This window comes from Arachis ipaensis, chromosome B10, assembly GCF_059453495.1.
Source record: "Arachis ipaensis isolate K30076 ecotype BB chromosome B10, ASM5945349v1, whole genome shotgun sequence".
In the NCBI taxonomy this organism is placed as follows: Eukaryota; Viridiplantae; Streptophyta; class Magnoliopsida; order Fabales; family Fabaceae; genus Arachis; species Arachis ipaensis.
In genome coordinates, this window is record NC_142435.1 from 32,365,408 (window position 1) to 32,389,839 (window position 24,432).

Below are 24,432 nucleotides of genomic sequence, written 5' to 3' on the forward strand. Positions count from 1 at the left end.
TATATCACAACTCACAAAGAATAATTTATCCTCTAATTTAGAGAGAATTAAATAGTATTTACAAAAAATATATCCATTCTTATACGGCAACTCAATAAAATGTTGCTACTTTAAGAAACCAAAAACTAAAGTCTTAAAGATCTCCTCCTAAGATTCACTTGGGCGAATTGAATACCTCCTTCATTGGAGTAAAGATAATTCTCATTAGCAAAACTCTGTTTTTGCAATTTCAGGTTCAATTTATACTTTAGGATTTAGACATCCTGATTATTACATAGGATTAGAATTAGATTTTATATTCATAATCTAAGTAATCAAATTTATGCTCATCAAGTATTTCATAAATTGAAGTTGATGATTTCTAGATACATATATTAAAATCTGGTGTTACTTTTAACTAATTTGGTAGCGAATTAGTTGCAAAGTAATACTAGAAAGACAAAAAAAAACAGTCAGAATTTGTCTTATTTAGCATTCATTAATTGTCATAATAATTAATAAATGCTAAATAAGACAAGTTATGGCTGTTTTTAGCTAATTTTCTTTGGTCACCAAACATTTCCGTTAGTTATTGCAACGCTAAATAATTTAGTTATGGGAAGTAAACACTATTGAAAGAAAGAAAGAAAGAAAAAGTCTAAATAAAAAAGCATATGCATTCGTTTTCGATCAACATCAAAGACATCACATCTTGAATGACCCTCCAAATGCAAATTGTCTCGTGCGTGTCTCCATCTCTTCAAATTGGCTTAGTGTTCACACCTTTTCTTTTAAAACCCCTCAAATCCCACGTTTTATTTTCATTCATCTATCTCATTTCCCATGCCACCATACACTTACATGTTTAATGGTCCTACTTCCCTTCTTTTATTTTCTATCATATCCTCACACACCCCCCCCCCCCTCACCCTCACCCTCACCTCCCCTTTCTCTCTTTTTGACACAGCACACACTCGCCCATGTTGTTTGAATTATTATGATCTTATTGACATTTGGATGGTTGGATCAAATTGTTCAACGCTTATTTATCTAGAACATTATATTGTAGTTTTTATTTTTAGATACATTAATTTAAAATGTATAAAACTAAAGAAGAGTATAACAAAAGATTTTTCTTTCACTTCAATGAAATGTCTAACATCAAAGTCCATCAGACATTTGATTAATTCAACTAAATTTAATAGATGTTTAAAAAAAAAGGAAAAGAGTAAACCGAAATTTTTTTACTTATAATTTAAATTCAAGGTCTAGTTAAAAAGATTAAGTCATGTACCATTTTAATCGATCCTATCAATTCGAGTATAACAAAAATAATATTGGTTCAAGTGGTTGCATTATAAGAAAAAATCTAAAATTGGACAACGAAAAACTATAAAATACACCAAACTTCTTGTTTCATCAAAAAATTAAAAATCGAAAATATGGAATTCGTTGACTTAAATTTTTTGGGTTAAAGAATGAAGTTTGGTTTATTTTATAGTAACTTCTTGTTAATTTGAATTTTCTTCTCTTTAATTTTGGGTTTTCTTCTCGTAGTTTATTCGAATTTTCGTTTATTTAAGCTAATGAGCGAAATGATTATTGAACAAATCTATATTAATTATTTATTGACTTAATTTAATCTATACGATACTAAAACATTCACGTGCAAAATTCCATGGCCAATAAAAGTGTAGACTTTTTCCTATACAAATTACTCAAGCTCAATTAATTATTAGAGTATATATAGTACAAAATAGATAGCCCCAAAAAATACAAAAAATTCAACGATTTTGTTTGATAGTATTCACTATATATATTGATATACATATAGATATACTTTGCAACACTTGAAGCGTATCAACCTAGGAAAACATAGCAGCAGCATAAGCAATGTCCAACACTTCACCAGATTGGCCTGAACCAATAGTGAGAGTTCAATCCTTGTCGGAAAGATGCATAGACTCAATCCCAGACAGGTATATCAAGCCCCCGACCCATAGGCCGGTTTCTGCTTCTACTTTTACTTCCACTTCGGATGCAAATATCCCAGTCATAGACTTCGGAGACTTTCTGGGAACCGACCCGGACGCAAGGAGGTTGGTGCTCCAGAAAGTCGCCGAGGCCTGCAATGACTGGGGGTTCTTCCAAGTGGTGAACCACGGGGTTAGACCAGAGTTGATGGACAAGGCTCGGGAAACTTGGCGTGAATTCTTTCACCTTCCCATGGAATTGAAGCAAAAATATGCAAACTCTCCAAAGACTTACGAAGGTTATGGAAGTAGGCTTGGTGTTGAAAAGGGTGCTATTCTTGATTGGAGTGATTACTATTTCCTTCACTACCTTCCTTTGTCACTCAAAGATTATAACAAATGGCCTTCTTTGCCTCTCTCTTGCAGGTAATTAATTATTATTAATAATTTCTATTCTACTTCTACTCTTTAATTTCTCCTAATTAGAATAGTAAAATAATGGAGTCCTAGTAACTTGTTATTCGATAATACATATGGTAAAATAATATTAGTTAAAATCTGACAAAATTTATTATTTTTGTTTTTATTATTTAATATATTCTGTAATAAATAAATAGTAAATAAGAGAAATTTAGACTCTAGACTTTTTTTTTTCTTTCTAGTATTACTGCTTTTTATTAGACCTATTTTTTCTCCCTCTTCATTTTTTTTGTGTCTTCTCCTCCAAAATGAAATTATTATTACCAATTAACTACTAGTGATGATGTCCCTCCGGCGCCCACAATGCTAATAAATTAAAGTATATTTATTTAGAAAATAAATAAAAATTAATTGGCACATCAAACTTTTCCTGCCTTATTTAAACGGGTGGTTTGCGTGTATAATTAACTAAGCTAGTAGCACTCATCAGCATGTATTATATGTATAATTTGAATAATACATATATAATGATATGATAGATGACGATGATCCATGTTTTATGTAGTGACAAACCATATAATATTATAAAATATAGTCAGGTACAGTATATAATAAAGTTAGTACTATATGTTACTATTGTATACATAAGTGATGTAAAAATGATGTGAAAATAGCTAGAGAATTTAGAGTTGTGAAGTTAAAATTGCTTAGTTTTTATATTTTATAATTATATGCAGGGAAGTGTTTGATGAATATGGGAGAGAGGTGGTGAAGCTAGGAGGGAGGTTGTTGAAGGCTTTGTCTATAAACTTAGGTTTAGAAGAGGATTTTCTCCAGAATGCATTTGGGGGTGAAGATATTGGGGCATGTTTGAGGGTTAATTTTTACCCAAAGTGCCCTCGGCCGGAGCTGACGCTTGGTCTGTCGTCGCACTCGGACCCCGGAGGGATGACGATGTTGCTGCCGGACGACCAAGTTGCCGGCCTTCAGGTTCGGAGAGGCGATGAATGGATCACGGTGAAGCCTGCTCGCCATGCCTTCATTGTTAATATTGGAGATCAAATTCAGGTGAAAAATAATATTATATTATATTTTTAAAACATATTTAACGCGTGTTCTAAAATAAATTTAGAATCTGAGATTATTTTGAATAAATGTATAAAATTAAAACGAATCATTCTATCCTTATTTCGATTGATACGACATAGACGCGCAATATTATAACAGATGAGAAATATAAGAATGTTTGGCTAGAATTTATCATGGTACAATAATGTTTGGTCTTGTTTGTTTGTTTGTTTGTTTTTACTTTTTCATGTTTCAGTCTTCTTTAAGCTTGCTAAATGGATAAGTTTCATTCGCTCGTTATGTAAACTTTGTAACGTGTGTATTCCTAGTTGGAATTGCACCACTTCGCATTATATGATTGAACATGGGCTACTTTAGAGAAATTTTTCTTCTTTCCCACTCGACCATGAATTTTTTTTCCATCACATGCATCGAATACAAATTTTATTAAAAAAAAATACCGTAAATATTTTAAGGATATCTTTTTAACTTACTTTTCTAAAGTTATTAGATAAGGTTAGCATGACATTTTTGAATAACAAATTGGATCAGCCGTACTTTCTTAATTGCTGAATTTGTGACTGAAATTAAACTCCACTGTTAGTGTGATGAAGATCAATGATTATACTTTCATTATATCTAAGTAGATCAAATTTTTTTAACTATGTATATGTATGCAATTGTGGAATCAAGATTTGTATATGTTGTGAGTAGTCAATATTCACATGGAATGTAGAGAAAGTGTATAATACACACATAACCATATTTTAGAAAACAAAAATCAAGTATTTGAAGATACTGATGATGATATTTTAATAGTGACTTTACCTGTTGATCTCAACAATAAAATTTGTATATAATTAAGACCAACAACTAAAAATATTAAAACATCGGTATTTTTGAAATACTTAATTTTTTTATATTTTATTTAAATAGTTTTAAGTAGTGGAATCCACAACACATGTTATTCACTTTTATTTTTGCAATATTTTTTTACACACTTTTATTCCAGATGTGAGTAAGCACTTAAATCTATTTAATATTTACCAAAAAAGAACATAAGATTGACAAAAGAGTACTAACCTAGTTTATTTTTTTGTTGTGATTAGGTTATAAGCAATGCAAAATACAAGAGCGTGGAGCACAGAGTAATAGTAAATTCAGATAAAGAGAGAGTATCATTGGCATTTTTCTACAACCCAAAAAGTGACATACCCATTCAGCCAGCAAAGGAATTGGTAACCCCAGACACCCCTTCACTCTACCCTCCCATGACCTTTGATGAATATAGGCTCTTCATTAGAACCAGAGGTCCACGTGGCAAATCCCAAGTGGACTCTCTAAAATCTCCTAGATAATATTACTGATTTAATTATTCGCTTATTGAATTGAAAAATATCGTAAAAATTAAAAAAAAAAAAACTAATAATAGGGTTTTTAAATTAAAGCCATTTTGTATAATGTAACATTATTAATTAATTGTGTAAATTTTGTAATGAAAATTTGAGCTGCAGAGTAGAGATAATCAGAAATTGTTATGTCATATACAGTATTATTTTGTTTAACTTTGGTTTTTCTAGGAGTATATTATCATACATGAGAAATCAGAGTTGGCTCTGGTATGGTAAAATTTAGAATTTACTTCACAAAATTATAGTAGATTTGAGGGTTTTTTTTATTGTTGTGAATATTTTTAGTAAATAAATTTGTAAGTATTTTTATAAATATTTATCAAACTCATTAAATGTATGTTCTAATATAATCTAATTAAGTCACCGAAAAAAAATATATCTAATTAATAAATTGATTAATATCAAACTCACTTACAATTTTATGTGCAGCCAAATTACATATCTAAACATTTTTATATCAAAATCCAACTAAGTTGGTGCAAACTCAACAAAAATCACTTTCATCACACCAGCATGTATCACATGCGCGTTTCAATAGTGCAACTTCTTTGTCTTCTCCTTCTCCTTCTACTACTCCTCCTCCTCCTCCTCTAGACGCATGTGTTTCTGAATTCAAATTTATATAATGGACAAATATTAGGTTCATTTAGTAATATATAATGGTTTCGCTTTAATAATATTTTCGGTTCATTTGCAGTCCAGGTGTATTGTCGATGAATAATTTGTCCCAATGGTTGGAATGGCTTTCAAGACAAATTGAATGGAATGGAATGAAATCTAATACAATTGAATAAAGTGATAATAAATAATTTCATTCTTTTTTGCCAAAAAAGGACTCAATTATTAACAAAAACACATCGAATTTATTTTTGGATCCAAATGAATATCAATTAAACTAAGAAATAAACCGAAATTACTTAAGGAATAAAAAATTTGGTCAATACTTATCAGCAGCATCAAGTGAACCTCAATTAACACACAAATGAATCGAAATAAATTAAGAAATGAACTGAAATTATTTAATGATGACAACAGATAAATCAGAACTAATAAAGATGTTCACAAAATATTGGTGTTATTGGGGATGACGATAACGAAAAAGAAAAAAGAAGAAGACGCAACATTGAAAAAGAAAAGAAAGATGAGGAGAAGATGAAGAAGGGAAGAAGAAGAACCTGCGCGAATTTGGAAGAAGAAGATGAGGAGGAGGAAAAGGAGAAGGAGAAGGAAACAGAGAAGGAGAAGGAGAAGAAGAAGGAACACGTGATTTGAAAAGTTGTTATAACAACTTGGTTAGATTTAGTTAAGTATTTTGCTTGGATATAGAGCTTTATTCTTTTATGTATATACAAAAGGAAAAAGTATAGGAAATCAACTAGTGGTGCAATTAATTGCAACCAACCAAAAAAAAAGATCTAATAAAGAAAAAAATCCAAAAGAGTCAACCTTAATTTCACCCTCACCACATTGACAATACATAATAAAAGAAACAACTACACAAAGTCACAAATTCTTATCCCTCTCTCCGTAGCCAAGTGCGAGTTGTTGCCATTGCCGCTGACCAACGTCGCATGCACACATTGCTATCCCACTGGTGCATGCACGGACATAGGCCCCCACTACCATATGCACACACAGTGACACTGCCGTGCGCACGAGCGCAATGCCCTCCCTCAATCGGTGCACGCACACAACGCCCCCTCCCACTGCAAACGTAGTGCTGCATGCACACACGCACGCAGTGCCCTTTCTCTGCAAATGTATCACTCCTTTGCGAACGCACGCACGTGCATCCAACCATTGAGGGTCACCGCACGCTGTTGCTATTGCCGTACGCCATTGCGACTCGCGATGAAACGGCCAGCGAGGAAGAAGTGTAACACCCTACCACACAGAGCTTTACGCTTAAGTCGTAAAACAGAGGTGGCGAGGTATTACAACCTCTAAAATAAAATATATACACATATATAATTGAAAGAATTTGTAACTAGGAGCCTTGAAGAAAAGTTTAAGCAAAAACTGCAAAAGAAAAGCACATCTCACTCGAAAATGTAAATCAGTAAACAGATAAGGATAAGACATGACATATATAAAGAATAGAATACCAAAATACAGAATTGTTTGGTGGATTTTGAAGAGAATTCCGAGGTGAACGCGTGGCCACTGATGGCTCGTCAATTGGAGTTCCCTCGAAAGTTATGTGAGTTTGAAATTAAATCAAGGGTTTGGAATGTTTTCCTCTTCCTTCCCTAAGAATTTCAGTGTGTTTCATAGTGAGGGAGGAAAGAGATGGCTGAAGCCATTAAGTATAGGTGAGTTGGGTTGGGTCTTGGACCTATTGTGGGCTCGATTCAATTGGTTTGGCTCATTTAGCCTAATTTTGGGACAAAATCTTTAAAATTAGTATTAAAATTTATATTTTTAATTATTTCTACCTCATTAAACTATAAATTTAATTTTTTTTATTTCTGTAAATAATAATTTATTTATTGGCTAATTATTTATTAATTATCCGGAGTTTACAAGAAGGACGCTGTGTCCTACCACCCACATCTAAATGTCGTGCTCTTGTCGCGTCGCTTTTCTTCTTCATAGTTTTGGATGATTTTTTTACTAGTTTTAGATGTTTTTTTCCTAAGTCTCCGATGTTTCTTTTGCTTATATTTTAGATGTTTCTTATTTTTGGGTTTTGGATTATCTTTTTAATAGTTTTAGATGTTTTTGCTTAATTTTCGAATATTCTTTATCCAATATTTTCTGGATGTTTCATTTTGTTAAGTTTTAGAATTTTTTGAATGATTTTAGATATTTTCTTTTTGTTAGATTTTAGATTTTTTTTTCTGGGTACATTTCAGATTTTTTATTAGAAATTTGTATAATAATTTTTAAAATGATTTTGAAATTTTTAAAATGAATTTTAAAATTTTTAAAATGATTTTAAATTTGTAAGATGAATGTTGGATTTTTTAAAATAATTTTAGATTATTTTTAAATTTTAGATATTTCTTTTAGTTAAGTTTTGGATGTTTCTCATAATAATTTGAATTCACTTTTTTGTAAAAAAAATCAAAAAAATTACTAATTAACTGTAGTTAGATGCACCCTAATTAGTTATCTAATAAAATTGATACGAAAATTATGGTTCTGTATATGACATTTTTTTTTTAAAAGGAATCTTACTTTGATTCCGGCATGGGCCACAAGTTAAATATTCTTCCTAGCAAAGCAAATATTCAACTGGGATATCATTTATCCCCAGTCCTCACTATATCCAACTGAATTTTAGTTTGTGGTCATAATAAGCACAACAAAAATTTTAGGTTGGGGTGTATCTTTGTATCAACCATGTGAAATATGATATATGATACACTGCTTGATTAAGGAAAAAAAGGGTCAGCTTCAAATTTAAGGGTATGTCTAAAATGAGTACAACAATTATGTGTTTATTAGATGCGTCACATTTATATAGATCATTAGATTTAATTAGATGAAAATCAAAAGCTAATATGAAAGAAGAGCATTGATAGACTCTAATAAATACAGAATATCCTAATACATAAATAAATGTTTTAAATGGCAATACTTTAATACGCAATACTTTAAATGGCAACAAAATCTTTTATTCTTAAATAATTAAATATAAAATATATAAATACAAAAATATGAGTATTTTTATTCAATAAGATTAATTATTATACAATAAATTTTATAATATTAAAAAAATATATTAAAATAAAATTTTAAACTATAACATAAAAATATAAAATAATTAAAATTTTATTTTATATTACTCAACAAATAATTAGATTAATATATTCAAAAATTTATTAATTAACTAATTTTGTTAAAAATATTATTATATAAAATAATTTTTCATCAAAATATTTCGAAAATATAATTTGTTTAAAATATTATATATAATACATGAAAATATTAACCTTTTTTATTTTTTTAATTTTTTTTAGAAAAACGGAATACAAATAATATAATTCTAAATACATGCCTATCACATTATATATTTTAATATTTTCATTTTTATTATATATTTGTATTTATATGTTTGTATTTCAATTTATACATGTCTATCACATTATATATTTCAATTTTTTTTAATTTTTGTATTTATATATTTTATATTTTTAATTACGTAAGCTTGATTAGTTTAGGTCTTACTAATATAAGCAAAGATGTAATATGATAGACATATTTTTAGAATTATATTATTTATTCTGTTTTTAAAAAAAATTGAAAAAAATAAAAAAGTTAATATTTTCATGTATTATATATAATATTTTAAATAAATTATATTTTTGAAATATTTTGATGAAAAATTATATTATATAATAATATCTTTAATAAAATTAGTTAGTTAATAAATTTTGAATATAATAATCTAATTATTTGTCAAGTAATATAAAATAAAATTTTAATTATTTTATATTTTTATGTTACAGTTTAAAATTTTATTTTAATATAATTTTTTAATATCATAAAAATTTCTTGAATAATAATTAATCTTATTAACTAAAGAATACTCATATTTTTGTATTTATATGTTTTATATTTAATTATTTAAGAATAAAAGATTTTGTTACCCTTTAAAGTATTGTATATTAAAATATTGTCATTTAAAGCATTTATTTATGTACTAGGATATTCTGTATTTATTAGAGTCCATCAATACTCTTCTTTCATATTAGCCTTTGATTTTCATCTAATCAAATTTAATGGTCTATATAAATATGGCGTATCCAATAAACACATAATTATTGTGCTCGTTTTAGACATACCTCAAATTCAATGTACTAAAAAAGCAATAATAAATTCCTGTTCTTTTCTTTGCTAATGGTTCTTAGATGCATACCACAATGAAATTCAAAAAAATTTGGAGCTCATGAAAGGAACTTTGAAAGATTGAAAGAGTAAATTATTGTTTTTGTTTCTAATATTTAGAGTAAATTTTAAAATTGTTTTTAATGTTTAAATCGTCCTACTTAAGTGAAAACTGATTCAATGCTCATTAAAATTTTAGAATATTAAAGCTCTTTTTAAAGAATTAAAAAAATTAACGTTTATATTTATTTTATATTTTTATTTATAATTTATTCGACCTAAGATTATTATTTCAGTTTGGGCCAATTTGAATTTATTATATTTTTGGATTAATATTACTCATATTAGACTATTATAATATTTTTGACAAAAAAAAAAGACTATTATAATATTATAATTGAAACAAAAATAAAAAGTTTAACAATAATTGAAAAGTGAAAAATATATTTTTGGTAACACCCTATCACGCAAAGCCTTATGCTTAAGTCATAAGGTAGAGGTGGCGAGGTATTATGACTTCTAAAAATAAAATTTAGTACATATAGTATTATGAAAGATGTTTATAACTAGGAGCCTTTGAAGAAAAGGGATAAAACAAAACCGTTAAGTAGAAAAGCGCAACACTCCGATCGATAACGTAACGAAACAGATAAAGGATAGACTAATACGAAAATATATATAAATAGTGCCAAAAACACAAATGTCCAAAACTCAAGATCTGGTTGCGAAGATAACTGGTCCGAGCATAGAAGTATATACATGTATATATAAAGCAAGGAACCGGTCGGAGCATAGAAGTATATACATGTATATATAAAGCAAGGAACCCAAAGGAAACCCCAAAGGGCGAAATACAAAACCTATTCTCCAAAACAACCTCTAAGAGGAGTCAAAACAGTATGTAATTATTTAGTGGAGATAACAAGTATCTAAGTAAAAACATAAAACCAAGAAATAAAGTCTCGAGAACTAAGGATCTTCGCTAATTCAGAAGTCTCCAGCATGCCTTAGCGAGAAGCCTCACGACCTGCATCTACAAACTACAAAATTCGCATGGGTGAGAACCGGGGGTTCTCAGTATGGTAACAGTACCCACATATCTAACATGTAACGTCCTGGGAAAGCCGAAGGCAATCCTAGAACTTCCAACGGATAAATCAAAGATTATAAATAGACTAAACCATAAATGGCAACTGACTAAAGATCTTCAGTCTAACTAACATTCCCCTTTCCAATTTCTGCAGACCTTCCAACCGCCAGCAGTAATATAATATGGCAAACACAATTATATCAGACAAGGAGATATACAAATAGGAAACAGATACGACATTTAGACAATTAGGAAGTAATATGCAGTCAATTAGGTAATTCCAAACAATTCACATAATATGCATATGATGAATGCCTGTCCTAATAGCTGATGAGTCTCATCTGTCGGTTATAAAGCCAACACGACAAGTCCTGGTAGCTAACCATTGGACTGTCCCTCTGTCGTGCATCCCCAACTCGACTTATTCACAACATAAATCATAATACATATCCAACACCCTCACTGGTGTATATTCACGGGGGCGAGCTCATCCGGAACTTTCACAGTGTTCGGCCACAATTACGACATAGGGTCAACAAAATATCGAGTCTCCACCTGGGGCACATGGTGGCTAGCTACTGCTTTCTCCCAGGAAAACTCGTACCTCAGATAGTGGAAGTGCAACATTCATATTTCATTCAATACGCATATATGCAAACATACTCAGCCATAATTCAATAATATCTTAGCCGTAACTCGGCAATATCTCAGCCATTCGGCTCATAATACAATCCATAACCAGCCAATTCATTAACAATTACAGCCCTTCAGCTCATGGCATATCAAGCACTTCCACATTCATCCTCCGTATCTCATACAATGATCCTTTATCATCATTCATCATTAATTCTCCCCTTTCTTCATCCACAAGTTACCACATTTGCTAGCCCTTCCCATTGCTAGGCATATCATCAAGTTTTAAGACATAAGGGGTGAGATCGGAGGCTTAGGAGTATGAAATTTGATTTTGAAAACTCAAAAATCAACCTTGGGGGTGAAAACAGGATCACGCGTGCGCATCGCCCACGCGCACGCGTGGGAGGCAGCAAGATACAGTGACGTGTACGCATCCTCCGTGCGCATGCGTGGATAGGAGAAAAGCCAAGTGACCCCTGTGCGTCAGCCACGCGTACGCGTGGGTGCGTTTTGTGCCCCGCGCACAAAACTAGCATAATTCTCGCACAACTCTCTGGAATTTGGCTGGACCAATTGAATTTGCTCATCGACGCATACGCTTTGGCCAGGCGCACGTGTAGGGAGTGAAAATTTGAAAGCGACGCGTGCGCGTCGGCCACGCATACACGTGGGAGTGCGTTCTGTCAAAAATTTTACTAAGTTAAAAAGCTGCAGAATTCATAGTTTCAAACCCCAATCTTCCGACGGGCATAAATTCTCCGTTTTAAATCATTTTCACCTGTTCTTCGAACGGCAAAGATATCCTGGATCCAATTTCATTTCTAAACAAATTTGCACAAATCAGGGATCAGGAGTCCAAGTTATGCTCCAGCAAAGTATGCCCAAAAACTACATTTTCATACAAAACCACAAAGTGCCATTTTCGAAACAAACCAATCCCAACCCTTTTTAAAATCAACCAAAACATACCAAAAATTAACTTCAAGCCTCCTCAACTCAAATGTTGACACTTTTATCAAAATCATAACCATCAACCCACCATGTTAACCAATCTCATCAAATAATCCAATTTTAAACACAATATCATGTCATATGTATTTTCCTCATTCTAATTTACAACAATACCATTTCCAACCAACCATCAATACATACAATCATTACCATCCTCACTCTCAACATGGCTTCACCCACAATTCACCCTCAACCAATCATTAATCATATATCAAAACATGCATATCTCTCATGCATCATACCATCAAACATCAATATTCATAATCACATATATGACCACACAATTTATTTTAACCATTCAACAACATCAACCATTCAAATCTTATCTTAGGGCCTATAGCCTAAGTTTTCACACCACATTACTTTTTAGATACAGGAAACTGAGACCATACCTTAGCCGATTTCCCCACTCAACCCAGAGCACTTCCAAATCACTTTTCCACAAGCTCTCAAGGTCTAAACACCTCCAAGAATAGATTTTTAGCACACCAAAGCCCATTTTCAAGCTTTCCAAAATCTCAACCAAGCTTCAACACACATATATACACTACTTAAGCCACAATATCACATTCAAACATACCCACTCAATATTCAAGCATCATAAACCAACAAATTCCACTAGGTTTGAGAATCTTACCACACCCAAGGATCAAAGAGACAAGATTAAACTTCTTCTTCAAGCTAGTTGGATCCTATAACATCAAAGAGCCCGAAATCTCAACACTTTTTTTCCAATAAATTCGAATTTAAGGGCTGAGTAACTGAACTAAAATCGTGACTTACCTCAAGAACAAAATAATGGGTTTTGTAGAGCTCGTCACGGTGAACGCGTGACCACAAACGATGCAACAATCGGAGCTCCAGATCAAAAGTTTTGGTGGTTTGAAGATCAAGTGAGAGTTAGAACTTTGAGAGAGTGTTCTTCCCCTCCCATTTTCTTTTTTCAGCGTGAGTGAGGTTTAGAGGAGAGAGAGTACTGTTTTTAGCATGGTTCTAAAAATCGAACCAGACCGACCGGTTTAACCAGAATAACTGGGAACCGGTCACCTAGCCGGTCCGGGTAAGGCCAGAAATCGCTTGGCAAAAAACCGGTAAAACCCCTAAATGGCGTCGTTTTGTCTCTAAAAAAAAGAAAGGCTAAACCTAAACGTAAACGAAGTTGAACCCTAATCACCCAGAAGAGGAATCAGCACCCACAGCAACTATCTCTTCTCTCTTCGCAGTCGCATAGCCACTTGCCCATCACCACCAATCGAGCAGCCCACCGCCATCGCCACCGCATCCCACAGCCACAGCAGCGACGGCTTTGACCACCGCAACCACCACCACGTCCTCTTTCGTCGTCGAGCTCGCCTCCTCTTTCGTCGCTGTTACTCGCCGCCGGTAAGTAATACTCTATTATTCACTTATTCCTCCTCGCTGCCTTCTGATTTTCTGTGCATGATTTTCTGATTTATTTGTTTGCTGGATTCAAGATTTTGATTTATTTGTTATCTGTTCATGATTTATTTGTTTGCTGGATTCATGATTTTGATTTTTGATTTTCTGAGGTTATTTATTCATGATTTATTTGTTTGCTGCTTCATGATTTTGGTTGCTGAATTATTTATTTGTTCATGGTTTTATGAGGTGATAGAGCAAATTGGAAGAGGAGCATTTGGTTCTGCTTTTCTGGTCTAAGAAGAAGAGGTGACAACACACAAAAGCCACTGTTTATCTTTTTGTTTTTCTTCAAACAATGTAGTATGAAGTATGAACACTTAGAGAAGGATGAAGATCGTTTTCTCAGTGAAAAATTGGACAACCCCATAAACAAAAATTCAATATTTTCTTCGAGTTCGGTTGTTTTATTTTTGTAGCTATGATGTGAACTGCCAAACCATGCAACATGAAGGGAAGGAGATTGATTTTTATTTATATAATGGACAATCCAATAAATAAAGTTTCATTTTTTTAACTCCTTGTTTCTGTTTTTAGATTTTGGTATTTTTAATTGTTAGAATTATGTGAGAAACTATACCAATTCAGTAGCAGCTAGGCTGTGAAGTCCAATTTGTTATTCATTTTTTTCATGGTTTTTTCAATGGCTGGTAGATATGTGCTGAAAAAGATTCGCTTGGCAAAGCAAACTGAGAAGTTCAAACATACAGCACACCAAGAGGTTGGTCTAACAAATCTTTTCCACCTGATGCATACATGTAATTGTTTTTGTTATAATTTTATTTTAATATGAATTCTAAACTTAATTTGCCTAATTGATTGCACATACAATTCTTTTTCTCCAAATATACCTTTGTTTTGAGTAGTATAATTCAATCTATTTATACTTTACAGCCACAATTTAAGTGTTGCTAGATGATATATACACAAGCCATGCCAATTTAAATATTCTTTTGGGTTTCTTAGTATCACTATATTTCTCTTCCTTAATGATCTATGAAGTTGTTTAGTTATAAACTTTGATGTTTGAAGTTGTTTGTGAACCTCTAATATTAAGTTATGGATAATTTATTATATGAAATTTTAAATTTTATTAAGTTAGAAATTATTGAATTTATATATTTAAAATTATTTTTAGATTTTTTAATAATTTTATTTAATATTTAATTAAACCGGTTGAACCTCGGTTGAACTCCGGTCGAACCAGTGAACCATTGAACCAGTGACCTCACTGGTTTATTGACCGGTCCGGTTCTCGCAACCTTAGTTTTTAGGATTTTAGGTTTAGTTGGTTGGGCCAAGGGACCAATATGGGTCCGGTTGGCCCGGTTTGGTCCGTTCGGTCCAATCTTGGGCCGATTTCTATAAAATTGGTATCAAAATTTTTGTTTTAATCTCCTCTATCATATTAAGCCATAAAAATCACATTTTTGGCTTTTCTAGAATAAATTCTCATTTATGGATTAATTAGTCATTAATTAACCGGGTTTTACATTTTTAATATTAATTTTAAAAGAATATAATACTCTTTAAGATTAAAGTTATTTAATTTGAATTAAAATTTAATTTAATTTAAAAAGAGTACAAATCATTTTAGTTTAATTATAAAAAGACAAAAATATACCATTTTAAAATTAGAGTTGTTTAATTATTTTAAAAACTAAAAATTTATATTTGAGTTTTAAAAAATAAAATTATCTCTTTTAAAGATTGATTTTAAAACTCTAAAATATTCATTTAAATATTAATAAAAAGGCAAAAATACCCTTTTAGTATTAATGTTGTTTAAATGCATTAAAAATTATAAATTTAAATTTAATAAAAAAATAAAATATCCTATTTAAGATTAATTTTGGAATTTTTGTTTTGTCAGATCCAAGTGCAACTAAACACACCCAACCCATAGAAACAAAGACCCAAACCCTACCCAACTCAGACCTAAGCCTATCCTTCTTGGTAGCTCGTGCGTCGCTGCTGTGACTTGCCATCGCCGGAGCTTGCAAACATTGCACCACCCCACTGTCACGAAAGGACTGTCAAGGACTAGAGAAACCACCTCCATCGCTTTGATTCTCATGGTTGTCACTGCTCATTTGTGGTGTTCATGGTTGTTGCTGCCGTTAAGAGACTGAGATCGATTGAGAATACAACATCGCCACTCTTCGAGAAGGTCCACCTCCACGATCAACCCACCTTTATCGTTATGGTTTTCCTAGTTTTGCAACGCCTCTGCTCTTCCCTGGTTTCACCTAAACTTGTTGCTTCTCCTTCTCCTTCTCCTTCTCCTTCTCTTCGAATTGCTCCGCATGAGTTTGAGGATTGATGCCCAAAAAATTGGGTTGATACCTGACGGAAGAAATCAGAGTCTTTGTCTCAAGATAGTATTGCGGTAAGGTGTCAGTGTGCTAGCATCATGGCGAGTAGCGGAACTGTATGGTGACGGAGGCGCGACATTTTGAGAAGGTAGTGAGAGGGTAATGTTTAATGACGTGACTAACTGGGTTAGAGAGGAGAGGAAGAGACGAAAGTAGGTAAATACACGACAACTAGATTTTTTTGGATAAAATAAAAAAAGAAGAATTAAAATATAAAAATTAAAATAGATCCAAATTTTTTACTTTGTTTTTTTTTTTAATTTAAATCTCACGGAGTTTCAAAACTCCAAACATTAGAGGAGTATTGTAATAGCCACCTAGTTAAGTCCATAAAGTTTCAAAATCATAGCAATGTTATCTTGTCATCAATTCTGTTAACAGATTACTAACGGCATTGCACACGTGAAGCTTAAGTTACTCAGCCTAAACGTTAACATTGGCATGTCTACCTCTTTGCACCTATTACAACTTTCATTATACCATACATAATATTAAGAAAAAAAATAACATAATGCTTTCTATTTCTCACCCTCTAAATCCTACAATTTTTCTCTTTTTTGAGTATGATCTTAGGGTATTCTTACAAAATGAAGGTTTTTCGTGGATCAGTTTTTCTTGTGGAGGAGAAGATTACTGGGTTTTGCTTTACGTAGGTATTGCTTTTGTGCATCAAAAAATGATACGTACAAACTATTTTCTTTTGTTTTCAAGTTAATAGTACATGCAACAAAGGTGGTAACGTCTAGGGTTGTCAACATTGTAGGGTTTTGGATTTATTGGGGGTTAGTAGAAAACATTTTCTATGACCCAAAGTTTGGGCATGAACTTTTTTGGGATTGTGCTTTCTTAATCGCTTATTGATGCTAGGGTTTAGGAGTATTTTGGACTATTTTGTTACTGTGCCTTATTGTGGTTTAATTCTTTTCATTTATTTTTTTATTATCAATCACAAATGTGATAGGGTCTATGTGCATAAGATGAGTTATTCTAGAGTGAAAGTTTACCACCAAGGCATGTTTGGGCTTCAAGGAGGGCCTCTATAGTATTTAGGTAGAGAGACTACTATTATAGACCTTTTCAATGAGGATGAGTGGTGCTTGATTGAGGTGTATGAAATAGTCAGTAAAAAAGGCTATTTGAAAAAAAAAAGACATTACATCCATGTGGTATAAATTATTAAAAGAGGACCCATAGAAAAAATTTAAGGATGCTATGAAATGACAAAGATGCAATGGATATAACCAATATTAAAGTGAAGGAGGATATGGTTGAGCTATATATTATTCACATATCCAAGAAGATACAAAGGATGCCCAAGTGTTAGGAAATGTTGCAACAATAATAATTATGGATGGCCCTAGCCCAATTGTCTTATATAAATCCCATGATACTGGATAAGGTTAGAACAATGTTGGATCAACTACGGAGGAAGAAAAGGGTAGTGATGCCTCTGATGATGAAGACTATAAACCTAAGATTAATGAGGATGGAAGTGAAGATTTTTGGAATAATATTCAAGAAAGGGTTGTGCATCAAAGGGTAGTGCTGCTAAAGTTGATTTTGGTGACAGCAATGATGACAAGGAAGGAGTTGAAGGTTTAATTGATGTCTATATTAGCAGAGAGGATCAATTTGAGCTTTCTCCTACTCAAACACAAAATAATATTGCAGAACAAGTGAGAAGAGACAAGGAAAAGGAGAAAGTTGATGGTGGATTTGGTAATGAGGATGATGGGTAAATAGTGATAATGAGGAGGACAAGGTGGAGAAGAAGTATCCATTTCACAAACAATTGGGGAACATGACTAGGTACAAGTGACTAAATCCCAAAAGTGGTCCCTCAGATTGGACCCATGCACCAATTTCACCCCTGAGATTCCAACTGCACTATTTTGGACCCCCAGATTGCGCTCCAGACTACATACAATAGAGTTTAAAATTAGAAGAGAAAACAAGTACGAAAGTTACTAGATTATGACACATAATGGTCCCTAACTTTACTAGGCACTCACCATACACTACAACAAAACAAAATTTTTACAATGGTTTTTTTAATGCTTGGCGACAGTTTTAACAGTCACTAATTATTTTCGTGACAGTTAAAAAAAGTGCCATGAATTTGAGCATCACCAACTGACATAGTGACGATTTTAAACCACCGTTGGTAAGAAGTGTCACTAATTTTGTGACAGTTTTTAAAGTATAAAACCATCACTAAGTTTTAACACTTGTTAAGGTGTTTTTTATGTTGTATTTTACGACGTTTTGAAACTGTCATTAAATTACTAAATCTTATGAGGGTTTTTTCTTATATTGCGTGACTGTTGTAAATCGTCATGAAATTTTTAGCGAAAATTGTCACTAAGTTACTAGTTCCTATGACAACTTTTAGATATACTTAGTGACTGCTTAAACCGTTATAATATTTTTAGTGATAGTTTTTTAATTTGAAACCGTCACTAAATTACTAAGTCTTGTGACATTTTTTTCTATATTTAATAACTATTTTAAACTGTCATAATCTTTCTAACATCAAAGTTTTCTTTTATTAATTATTATAAAAATTATTTCTATTATAAATAATAATTTATATGTGTCTATCAACAAAATAATAATTTATTTCTATTATCAAAAGTTGAACTCTCCAAAAAAAAAGGCATTGTATTTTAAATAAATCCAAACTCAATTCCACAAGTTTTACAAAAATAACAACAATGTGAGGCTGATTTTTCCCCAGCCATTTTATGGAGTGGAGGGGCCCAAAAAAAAGAGAGAAGAAAAAATTTCATATATATTACTAAAAATTAGAGTAAAGTATAATTTTTGTCCCTTAAGTTTGGCAAAAGTTTCAAAAATACCCCTAAGTTTTATTTTGTTTCAATTTTGTCCTAGCAGTTTTCGATTTGCACCAAAATATATCCTCGATAGCTAAATTTTTAAAAAATTTAAGACCAATCTAACAATAATGTATGAAAATTATGCTTGATTTGCTGTGTTGAGGGGTTGTTCTTATGAAATTGTTGTTGAATCAATCTTCAAATTTTTGAAAAATTAGCCATCAAGGGTATATTTGATGCAAATAAAAAATTTTTGGGATAAAATTAAAACAAAATAAAACTTAGGAATATTTTTAAAATTTTTGTCAAATTTCAGGGACAAAAAATATATTTTACCTCTAAAAATTAAATGCATATAGCATGGTGAAGGGGTATGAAGGAATGACAATATCATTTAGGAAGCATATTGTTAAATGTTGCTGATTTCTTTCTTAACCAAGGTGTCATTTGAAAATTCTCCATGTAGAAGTTGGTTTAATGGTTCTTCTTCTTCAATATTGCCTTCATTGTGACACTTGTTGCCCAAAAAGCTGGGTTGATTCGTTGAAGATAATAGCCTAACCCAGATTCTATCAGTTATCTCTACATGATTTTGGTTCTTATTGATTCTTTGCATAAAAATGAACCTACCAAAGAGTTAGGCCAAAAATTTCCACAACTTTTTCTACGAAAAAGTGTTTACTATTTACTCTGCTATTATTACTTCCTAAATAGAAGTTACTTTCTAAACTTGCTTTATTTTTTGGTTAGAATGAGAGAACAAATGCAAATGTTCAATGATGAACTTACATAGAAGGGTATATAAGTTTATCTCCCATTGACAAGTCCACTTGTATGGCCAGTGTAATCTGCCATTGCTCCATGAACAACATTTTGAGTGAATAGTGTGCAGTACATATTATTAGAAGCATTGCTTGGAATGGCTCGAATCATGTTTGTTGGATCTGTAAAATATAAAAGGGAAGGTAATACTCTCAATGTCATTGTTATTATATGTAGTATGCAATACATAGAATTCCAAAGTTCAATCTTCACAAACCTATATATTTGAGAGTTATGGCTATCGTCTTCTCTTTGGCAAAATGATCCTAGAAGAACACAATGCAGAATTATATGCACTGTTAGTTTAAATGAAACTAGAAATGGTCCAATTACTAGGATACTTCACTACTATGCTCTCAAGATCAAGCACTATTAGTTTAAATGAAACTAATCTAATTTTTCATATCAATTTCACTCTCCATTCTACCAAAAAATGCTGGTTTATGAAAAAAAACTGTTAAAGTCAATTTTAGTTGGATTTGTTTAAAATGAAGGTTGATTCTGCACAACCCAAAAACAACTAAACTTGAACAAGTGTGAACCAATAGGTAGGTAGGGAGAAGGATAGAAGTCATTGGAATTAATAACTAATAAAAAAAGCTATAATATAAAGTAAATGAAAACAAAAATGTAGAAGGAATAAATCATAAATCATGTTACTACCTTGTCCCCAAGCACAACATTATATCTGCCTGTTTGTAGTGCTTCTCTGTAGGATCCATTTTCTTTGGAGGCAATGTATCCTTTATGCACAAGGTGATAGAGACATACTTAGAGTTAATAAAGAGCAGGCATGTATATTAGACAAAAAAAAAATAAAGGTTTGTCAACATGTCCTTAATTATACACCATGGCATAGTAGTTTTCAGAAACATTAACATCTAAAATCAATTAGTAGTCAGTGTTATGTTAAGGTTAGCTTCGTGAAGGACAATTTGGCCTAATAGACAACTTTCACCATTTCCCAATATAACACTGTTACTTTTTCACTTTTTAGTGAGAGTAAGTGTGACTGCATGTAGTTGTATTGTGTTACTCATTTATATATAGAGAGAGTACTAATTCTGCATCAATGTAAAAGAAGACTAGCATGCTTAGGAAAGCAACAATGATCATTATCTATTGTGTGCAAAAAATGTACATGGTTGCCATGGTGTTCATGAATAGGCAAAAGTTAGAAGAAATGAAGAAACCAAACAATGGATGTTGTTGTCTACAATTCAATATTTCAAGGAAAAAGAAGTCATTATTATAAAAAAGCACAATTGCGGAAAAACAATTATGTAGCTAAAACACCCATGAAAAGGCAGCAACCAAACTTGAAATCTGCAAAACTACAATTCTGATAACATATTATTGACTTGATATCATATTTTAATACCAAAGAAAACATAAGATCCACTAGATGGACAACCATAATAAATCATAATAGTTAAACTTCAATCAAATTGCAATCAAGTAAATTAACATTGTCTACCTCCTAGTTAAGGACTATATCCCCGAGTCTTGCTCCATATCTTTCATTCGAACAGCATTGTGATGTCTCCTTTAAACCAATAGTTTCTACCTTAAAGTCACAAAAGTACCTTCAGAGGTTTAAATCAAATGATTAGATTATGATAATTTTAAACCTTATCTTTAAAAATAAGGATTTGTAGTTGAATGATATAAACTGTAAGAACCACAATTAATCAACCGGTTAATTAAGTAATTAATATTGCCCAAATTAGATTCCGAAAAGTTAGAGAGAAAATTTGAGGATTTAAAGGTGATTTTCGGACTCAGTAGGTCTTTCTGAGTCAGAAAATGTGCTTTCTACGAAAAACCGTGAAAAACTACGAATCGGCAGTTGAACCGGTTTAACTGGTTCAAGTTTGCCCGGTACCCCATGAGAAAAAGTGAAAACTGGCGAAAACCTTAGAAAAATATTAGAAATGGAAAACCGGGCATTAATTTTAAAGGTTTGGCCCAAAGTTGGGCCAAACGGGCTAAAAACGCTAACGAATTGGACCGGGCCCAAGTTAGGCCCAAGCTCAACATATAAAAGGGTTCATAAGTGAATCCATTTCAGCATAACACAAAAATAAACACACTCACACAACTAAAAAATAGAAGAAGAGAGAAACCCCATGGTTACTATTCATCTCAATCTTCCAAAGCTCATATCTTGAGCTAGAGAGCTCCGATCACCGCACTGTTTGCGGCCACATAATCCCGCACGGTGGATAATCCTGCCTGTTGAGGTAGCGGCGGTGGCGTAAGGACGGTGGTTAATCCCGCTTACGTTGAGATGTGAGGTCTGAGGCAAGAGTATCCCGCTCACATCCCTTCAGATTTATAGGGCGAGCAGGCGCCGGTACCTGGACAGTGTTCCGGGCACTATATCTCGGGGGTTCCCATATGAGAAATCTGAAGGGCGACGTCTCCATGGAGATGTGTCGGGTTGGCAGTTGAACCGACAATTTGATATCACAGCCAATAGGGCAGGCATTTATCATATGCATTTTCTATCTGTTTGTATGCTTTGTTTACTTGTAATGGCTTGCCTAATTGAATAACATGCTTACTTGCTATCTGAATTATTTGCCTTATATGCTTCTACTTGTGTTTTACTTGTATTGTATATTACCTGTGTTTTCTACTGGGATTGAGGAGGTTTGGAAGGCGGTGGCGATGGGATCGCATGGAGGATCGGTTGGTGAAGGATGTGGGACAACGGGGTTTGGTTAGAATAGAAATTCCCTAAGATAGATTTCCTGGTTTATTTAAGTTAATGTTGGTATATTATGCTTATCTGTTTTAGAATGCTTAAGGTTAAAATCTTGTGATGGATATGGAGCTTAGGATTGCCTTTGGCATCCTGGGGTCTTATATCCTACATCGCTGGGCACTTGATGAGCGGATAATTTATACGCTTTTTGGCATTGTTTTTAGTATGTTTTTAGTAGAATCTAGTTACTTTTAGGGATGTTTTCATTAGTTTTTATGTTAAATTTACATTTCTGGACTTTACTATGAGTTTTTGTGTTTTTCTGTGATTTCAGGTATTTTCTGGCTGAAATTGAGGGACCTGAGCAAAAATCAGATTCAGAGGTTGAAGAAGGACTGCTGATGCTGTTGAATTCTGACCTCCCTGCACTCAAAATGGATTTTCTGGAGATACAGAACTCAAAATGGCGCGCTTCCAATTGCGTTGGAAAGTAGACATCCAGGGCTTTCCAACAATATATAATAGTCCATACTTTGCCTAAGTTTATATGACGCAAACTGGTGTTCAACGCCAGCTCTCTGCCCAATTCTGGCGTCCAGCGCCAGAAACAAGTTGCAAAGTGGAGTTCAACGCCCAAACTGGCACAAAAGCTGGCGTTCAACTCCAAGAATAACCTCTCCACGTGTAGACTTCAAGCTCAGCCCAAGCACACACCAAGTGGGCCCCGAAAGTGGATTTATGCATCAATTACTTACTTCTGTAAACCCTAGTAGCTAGTTTATTATAAATAGGACTTTTTACTATTGTATTAGACATCCTGAGTTTTATCTTCGGATCATAGAAGTCTTGGTTACTCCGGTTCCCCTCTGGGGCCGAGACCAATGAACTCCATTATCACTTATGTATTTTCAACGGTAGAGTTTCTACACTCCATAGATTAAGGTGTGGAGCTCTGCTGTTCCTCAAAGATTAATGCAAAGTATTACTATTTTTCTATTCAACTCATCTTATTTCGCTTCTAAGATATTCATTCGCACTTCAACCTGAATGTGATGAACGTGACAATCATCATCATTCCCTATGAACGCGTGCCTGACAACCACTTCCGTTCTACATTAGATTGAATGAGTATCTCTTAGATCTCTTAATCAGAATCTTCGTCGTATAAGCTAGATTGATGGCGGAATTCATGAGAGTCCGGAAAGTCTAAACCTTGTCCGTGGTATTCCGAGTAGGACTCTGGGATTGAATGACTGTGACGAACTTCAAACTCGCAAGTGCTGGGCGTAGTGACAGATGCAAAAGGATAGTAAATTCTATTCCAGTATGATCGAGAACCTCAAAGATGATTAGCCATGCAGTGACAGCGCATCGGACCATTTTCACAGAGAGGAATAGGATGCAACCATCGACAAGGGTGATGCCTCCAGACGATTAGCCGTGCTGTGACAGAGCATTTGGACCATTTTCCCGAGAGGATTGAAAGTATCCATTGGCACCGGTGACATCCTTACAAAAAGCCAGCCATAGAAAGGAGTAAGACTGATTGGATGAAGACAGCAGGAAAGCAGAGGTTCAGAGGAACGAAAGCATCTCTATGCGCTTATCTAAAATTCTCACCAATGATTTACATAAGTATTTCTATCCTTATTTTATTATATTATTTTCGAAAACTCCATAATCAATTATTATCCGCCTGACTGAGATTTACAAGGTGACCATAGCTTGCTTCATACTGACAATCTCCGTGGGATCGTCCCTTACTCACGTAAGGTTTATTACTTGGACGACCCAGTGCACTTGCTGGTTAGTTGTATCGAAGTTGT

The 24,432-nt window shown here is 32.9% G+C and overlaps 1 protein-coding gene across 1 annotated transcript; it reads left to right on the forward strand.

Annotated features, from left to right (window-relative positions):
• The first annotated feature begins 1,748 nt into the window (after positions 1 to 1,748).
• LOC107624292 (jasmonate-induced oxygenase 1) lies at positions 1,749 to 4,983 on the forward strand. Its single transcript, XM_016326783.3, has 3 exons — positions 1,749 to 2,378; positions 3,110 to 3,440; positions 4,550 to 4,983. Exons 1-3 carry the CDS (start codon positions 1,873 to 1,875, stop codon positions 4,796 to 4,798), a joined length of 1,086 nt encoding a protein of 361 aa, XP_016182269.1. The 5' UTR covers positions 1,749 to 1,872; the 3' UTR covers positions 4,799 to 4,983.
• The last annotated feature ends 19,449 nt before the right edge of the window (positions 4,984 to 24,432 follow it).

What these genes read in the sequence shown, in the direction of transcription:
- LOC107624292 (XM_016326783.3), top strand. Translation starts at nt 1,873, where the DNA reads ATGTCCAACACTTCACCAGATTGGCCTGAACCAATAGTGAGAGTTCAA. An exon ending in TCTTTGCCTCTCTCTTGCAG is followed by an intron (nt 2,379 to 3,109) that starts GTAATTAATTAT and finishes AATTATATGCAG; the next exon opens with GGAAGTGTTTGATGAATATG. An exon ending in ATATTGGAGATCAAATTCAG is followed by an intron (nt 3,441 to 4,549) that starts GTGAAAAATAAT and finishes TGTTGTGATTAG; the next exon opens with GTTATAAGCAATGCAAAATA.